The sequence below is a fragment of the Physeter macrocephalus genome, chromosome 14 (genome assembly GCF_002837175.3).
Source record: "Physeter macrocephalus isolate SW-GA chromosome 14, ASM283717v5, whole genome shotgun sequence".
Taxonomy (NCBI): domain Eukaryota; kingdom Metazoa; phylum Chordata; class Mammalia; order Artiodactyla; family Physeteridae; genus Physeter; species Physeter macrocephalus.
The window spans coordinates 47,734,426-47,741,092 of NC_041227.1; the positions used below are offsets into that span (position 1 = coordinate 47,734,426).

Genomic DNA, 6,667 nt, shown 5'->3' on the forward strand with positions numbered 1-6,667 from the left:
GCGCGGGCTTTCCCTAGTTGCAGCGAGCGGGGGCTACTCTTCGTTGTGGCGCGCAGGCTTCTCTTGCTGCAGAACACAGGCTCTAGGCGCACGGGCTTTGGTAACTGCAGCACGCAGGCTCAGTAGTTGTGGCTCACGGGCTTTAGAGACAGGCTCAGTAGTTGTGGCACACGGGCTTAGTTGCTCCGCGGCATGTGGGATCTTCCCAGACCAGGGCTCGAACCCGTGTCCCCTGCCTTGGCGGTCAGATTCTTAACCACTGCGCCACCAGGGAAGTCCCTAGACCCTATTTTTACTGCAACTTTTTATACATGGTTGGAGTCAGTTTGTTAGTGCTTTATTTTGGATTTTTATATCTATGTTCACGGTGGAAATTGTCCTGAAACTTTTCCTTGCTTCTGTGTGTTCAGTTTTGTTCTCCAGGTTGTACTAATCTTATGAAATTGGCCAGAGAGTTTCCTTCCGAGGTGGCGGTGCTGTGGCTCACGGCGGGACTCCCCAGACCGAGAAGGATGGCAGGTCGGGCATCACCTCCCCAGGCGGGTGGCACTGGCCCCTGGGCTGTCAGGGACGAGGGGGGGCAGGGGGACGTCTGTGGGCAGGGAGCTCCCCCCACCACGCTGTCACTGCGGGCTCATGGCTGCTGCCCACACTGTCCGCCCTCAGCATCCCGGCTCCCGGCCCGTCCCTGGCTGGGCCAGGTCACATGACCACACCCCAGCTGGAAAAGTGGACAAGAGATGCCACCCAGACCCCTCAACGGGGCTTCCCCAGACTCAAGAGGGGCTGCACCCTGGGCCCCAGAGATGACTACAGCCCAGGGTGGTCCTGCTGCAGGCCTAGTGGCTGCACCTTGGAGACCTCGTGTCCCAGGCACAGCGAGGGGAGCCGGGCAGCCCCACTCCCTGTGGACACAGGCTTCTCTGTGCAGCTGAATTAATCATGGAAATTGTAACCCCATCTACCATTTTCAGAATGGAGTAGCGCCTGTCAAGGGCCACTATCAAGTCTCTTTCAGACACCCAAGGACTGGAAAATTATTGAAGACAAGAAGTTACAGATTCTCAGAAAAACCACATCCTATAGAAAAGAGCCAGCCCAGATACAACTGTGGACCAAAATACTGTGATCACCGCCCCCCCTCTTTCCTGCACCTTGCCCTTTGAAGCCCAGTGAAAGACTCAAACCCCCACCCCTCTGGGCCGATGCCATTCTATGCATCTGGCCCCTTTCCTCCCTTGGAAAGTGAATAAAAACTTTCTTTTATTCCCTTGTTAATACTTCCATGAATTCTTTCACAACCCGTGTCGGCTCACCTAACAGAAATCAGAGCCATGGGGTCTTAAAATTGTTTTCAGTTTAATTTTTCAGGGGGTTTTAAAGAGCTTTATTGAGATATGGTTTACGTTCCACACAATTCACCCATTTCAAATCCATGAATCAGTGGATCTTAGGCCACAAATGTGCCACCATCCCAGTCCTTTTTATAGCATCTTTGTCACCCTAAAAAGAAACCCTGGACCCTCTCCCCATCACCTCAACCCCGTGGCCATGGCAACAGCCCCAGGCACCCACTGATCCGCTTCTGTCTCCATGGTTTCCTGTCCTGGACTCTCAGGCAGGTGGGTTGCCCCCTCTGTGGCACTGTGACCAGACTTCCTCGGCAGGATGGGAGGGGTAGGCCCTTTCCTGGCCTCCCCCTCCCTGTTCTGGAAGCGGCCAGAGCGCTGAGAACCTGAGAGGCAGCAGAGGCAGCCTGGAGATGCCTCCCGCTAGCCCAGGGCCTGGGGGGTGGGTCACAGCTGCCAACAGTGGGCAGAGAAGGGGCTGCGTCTGTGGCATGTTGGGGAGGGTGAAGACAGAAGAGGCCTGGGCGATGCTGGGCGGAAGCTCCCCTGCCCCCCGGACGGAGACCCTGCCAACTGCACGGGGCTCCCCAAGGGGCCTCTGGGATGGCGGCTGGGATGGACTGAAGCCTGGGGGCGGGGACCTGGGAAGCTGAGGTTCCTGCCCCTGAGCAGAGCGGAGAGCAGTCCAGGACTACCAGATCTAGAGCTTCCTCTCTGCTCAGGCTCCAGGGGCCTGATGGTCCCATGACAATGACGGGGAGGCCGCAGGGTGAAGGGGTGGCTAGCGGGGCCCCTCTTCCCCAGCACTGGGCCCTCGGGACCACTGACCCAGGACCTATGTCTGTCCCTTCCGGACCCCCCTCAGCTGGCCCAGCTCCCACCTGTGCCCCTCTGGGCTCTGGGCTCAGAGGCCAGTTGGATGCTGGGCAGCTGCAGGCATTGTCCAGCCCCAAGGTCCCATCACAGCCCCTATTCCAGCCCCTGGGTCACGCAGGGAGAGTGGCCCAGGGCCCCACTCGGGACAGACACTTTGTTCTTTTCCACGGAATTTGGTTCTTCATGTGAGTCCTGAGGGGCTGGGCCAGGTGGGGGCCAGCTTGAGGCAGAGCAGGTTGAAGAAGGGGACCTGGACTCCCCCTCCCACTGGGCCCTGCCCCCCGACCCCAGGGCTCTCTCTGCAGACCCCAGACCTCCCTTCCTCCTCCAGTGTCACTTGGAAGCACCTCCGAACAACTGAGGCCAGGTGTCCAAGGGGACCCACAGGACACATCCCATAACAAAGAGCCGGAGAAGCCAGAAGTGCCAATGGGGACCCTGTCTTCCTAGTGAGTCTGTCGTGTCGGGGTGGGGTGAAAGGAGGGAGATAGGGGACTGAGGCCACAGGGTCTCAGAAAAGCGGGCGGATAGTCGGGGGCGGAGGCGTGGGGGAGAAGCAGAGAACACCAGCCCCTGGAAGGAGGGCCCACCCCTCTCGCCTATGGCTGGGCCCAGGGTGATGGCCCGGGACCCCACCCACACCCTCTGCACGGTGGTCCAAGCACACAGGCAGCCTCGAAGCAGCTTCCCACACCGTTTAACGAGGATCAAATCACAGGCATCTGACTCCTGGGATTCCGCCCTCCTTGTACTCACCTCAGGGGCCCCTTCCCTGCTCCCACCACCGCCAGCAGGCCCCGAGAGGCAGAAGATTGGGGTCTCCCAGTCTAGGGCCCGGGGGACAGAGGGACGTGCTGGCGGAACCAGGACACGTAGCTCGTCACCTGGGTGTATACCCCAGGGAAGTCCTGAAGACCACACCGGCGGCTGCAGCTGACAACCCCCACCTGGACCCAGGTGCAATCCAGCTGCACAAGGGGGGCCCCTGGAGGCACTCAGCAAGCGCTTCCCATGCACCCCGGGCAATGGGGCTGGCGGGTCCCGCACTCAGGGCTAGGAGGCGACAGATCCGAGGGTGAGTCTGGGGTCCCACCTGGCAGGAGTCCCGGCCCTCGCTCCCTGCGCGCAGCATGTCGTCCTGGATGATCTGGTTGGTGGTGTCTGCAGAAGAGTTCTGATGGCGCTGGTTACAGACTTCGTTCCCCATGATGGGCACCTCCACCTCCTGCAGGTGGTAGGGCGGGGGCAGTGGCACTGCAGGGAGGGGCTGGGTGAGGGCAGGAAGTCATTCTGCTCCAGCTGGGGTGGGGCTCCACTGGGTCTGTGGAGGGCACGGGAGCCCCACTGCCAGCCCTGACCCTGGGGTCTAGAACCAGCCACCCCTGGCCTTGGGACTCAGCTTCCCTATGGCCATTAAACCCATCCAGCTCCAGGACGCAGGGCTCCATCAACTAGAATCTGGGCTCCAAAAGCCTAAGGACAAGACGACCAAGGGCAGCATGTTCTCCCAGGAATTCTTTTTCCCTGAAAAGGGATGGATCAAGGGCTTGTCCTGAAGAAGTGCTCTGAGCCAGATGGGTTCAAATGTTCACCTTCTGACACCTGAGACCACAGCAGGCCCCAGTTTCTCTCTTTTTTTTAAGTTAATTTTTATTGGAGTATAGTTGATTTATAATGTTGTGTTCATTTCAGGTGTACAGCAAAGTGAATCAGTTATACATATACATATACCCACTCTTTTTTACATTATTTTCCCATATAGATCATTAGAGAGTACTGAGTAGAGTTCCCTGTGCTATACAGTGGGTTCTTATTAGTTATCTATTTATATATAGTGGCATGTATATGTCAATCCCAATCTCCCAATTTATCCCTCCCTAGCCCTTTCCCCCTTGGTAACTGTAAGTTTGTTTTCTACATCTGTGACTCTATTTCTGTTTTGTAGATGGGTTCATTTGTACCATTTTTATTAGAGTCCACATATAAGTGATATCACATGATATTGGTCCTTCTCTGTCTGACTTACGTCACCAGTATGACAATCTTTAGGTCCATCCATGTCGCTGCAAATGGCATTATTTCATTCTTTTTTATGGCTGAGTAGTATTCCATTGTGTATATGTACCACATCTTCTTTATCCGTTCATCTGTCAATGGACATTTAGGTTGCTTCCATGTCTTGGCTATTGTAAATAGTATTGCAATGAACATTGGGGTGCATATATCTTTTTGAATTATGGTTTTCTCTGGATATATGCCCAGGAGTAGGCCCCAGCTTCTTGATCCCAGGTTTGTTCATCTACAGGAGGACAGTCAAGGTCCAAACACCTCCCAGTGGTCACGGTGAGGACCGCCTGAGAACCACGGGAGTGCCTGTCATGGCCTGGCAGAGAATAAAGGCCCTGAGTCCCCAGTGTCCATGAACCTGCCCACCCGAGACCCCGGCCCTGTGCACATTCAGGTTCAAAGGGGAATTCCCCTCAAAAGATCAAACATAGAATCAGCATATGACCCAAAAACTCTGTGCCTAGTATAGACCCAGAAGAATTGAAAACAGCTGCTCTAACAGGTGCTGGTAGCCTCATGCTCACAGCAGCGTGATTCTCAGGAGCCAAAAAATGGAAAGCACTCAGGTGTCCATCAATGGAACGTGGTCCATCCATACTGTGGACTATTACTCGGCCATAAAAAAGGAATGAAGCACTGACACTCACTACAACGTGAACGAGCCTTGAAAACATGCTCAGTGAGAGAAGCCAGACACAAAAGACCACACATTGTATGATTCCATTTATATGAAGCATCCAGAACAGGAAAATCCACAGAGATAGAAAGTAGATGGTGGTTGCCAGAGTCTGGGGAGGGGGAGTGAGTGCTTAATGGGGATGGAGCTTCTCTTTGGGAGGATGTTCTGGTGACGGACGGTGGTGATGGTCATACAACCATGTGAACATACTTCATGCCACTGAATTGTACAGTTAAAAATCATCAAAATGGTAAAATTTTGTTGGGTATATTTTACCACAGTAAACAAGGAGAGGATTCCCCCAAATCACAGAGAATAAAGCATTTTCAGCAAAGCCACAAGCACCTGTCCAGCGGGCTACCCTGCAATCTCCACACACACCCACCAGGTCTCCTAGAGCCTTACCGCCGAGTCTGATGTAGCCCCAGCCCCAGCACATCTTCCTCTCTGGGACCCTCAGTGAGGCAGGCGGGAGTGAGACCACGTGGATGTGATGGGAGAGCACCACAGGGGCCTCCAGTCTCAGCAGGGCGATGTCCCCGCCCCCCTCAGCAGACAGGCTGTAGTTGAACTTGGGGTGTCGGATGATCTGCTTCACCTTTGGACCCTGACATCATAAGCCTGCAAGTTTTCCCTGGGGGAGGGGAGACCGGAGCTTCTCAGAGGAGGCTGGGGGACGGGGCCTGGCCTGCCCTGCAGCAGGAATCTGGCTGGCCGCTGGCAGAGACATGGCTTTCCCTGCAGCCCAGCGCCCAGCCCCCTGCCCACCACCCCTCTATGTCCCCCACCCCCACTCCCCCTGGCCAAGGGGGCAGCGGGCTGATTGACTCACCGTCCAGTGCAGTGGGCAGCGGTCAGCACCCACTGGAGGTGGATGAGAGCCCCCCCACATGCTGCCACTGCTCAAGCGCCTTGCTGTGCAGTCGGAGGCTGACCTGCCATGGCCACCGGCCGGCAGGGGCATCGCGCACCCCGACTGTGCCATTCCGCTCCCTCCCCAGGTCGGGATCTGGGAAGCCAAGGGGGGCGCTTTCAAGGACCCCAGCACGGCCTCTCACACTCAGTCCCTCCCAGGACCATCACCCACTGAGCTGATGCTGAGGGGTCTGGGCGGCCGGGGCAAGGGACAGGGACAGGGAGTCAGGACTCACCTGGGGACAGAGGCACGGGGCCCCCCAGTCCTGAGAGGGTCAGGAACAGCTACCACAGCATCTGCGGGGGGAGGGCCAGGACCCCGGGTGGGGATGGAGAAGCAGGGCCGAGTCGGGGTGTCCTCACCTGGTGGGTACTCCCCTCACTCCTCTCCGGCCTCTCTGAGCCCCTTTGCCCCCTTGGTGGGAGGATGAGGTGGCTGTGAAGCTCCTCCTTTCTCAGGCCCCGTGGGGACCGAGGTTGGTGAGTTGATTAACAGTCACTGAGGAGCTCCTACCAGGCCCTCGCCCTGCATCCCGGCAGACCTGCCTCACCCCCGCCAGCAACGTCCACACTGAGACTGCACAAATCTCAGCTGCATACACACAACCAAGTCTGTGGAAACAGGCCCAAAAGAATGTGAAGAAGATGCAGGTTTGCTGGAAGAAGCCCTGGAGCACCGGCCCAGGCTGGCAGGATGAGGGGCAGCAGACACCAGGGGCTGGGCCGCTAGAGCCGTGAGGCAGCCCCCGACACCACTGAACTCAGCAAGCCAGCTGGAGCA

General features: G+C 56.9%; 1 protein-coding gene across 1 annotated transcript; it reads right to left on the reverse strand.

Annotated features, from left to right (window-relative positions):
- Positions 1–3,052: 3,052 nt before the first annotated feature.
- Positions 3,053–5,935, reverse strand: LOC102984053 (mastin-like). Its single transcript, XM_024123547.1, is given in 5 exon segments — positions 3,053–3,189; positions 3,192–3,210; positions 3,319–3,479; positions 5,377–5,578; positions 5,804–5,935. Coding segments are annotated over 5 exon segments (651 nt in total).
- Positions 5,936–6,667: the final 732 nt, after the last annotated feature.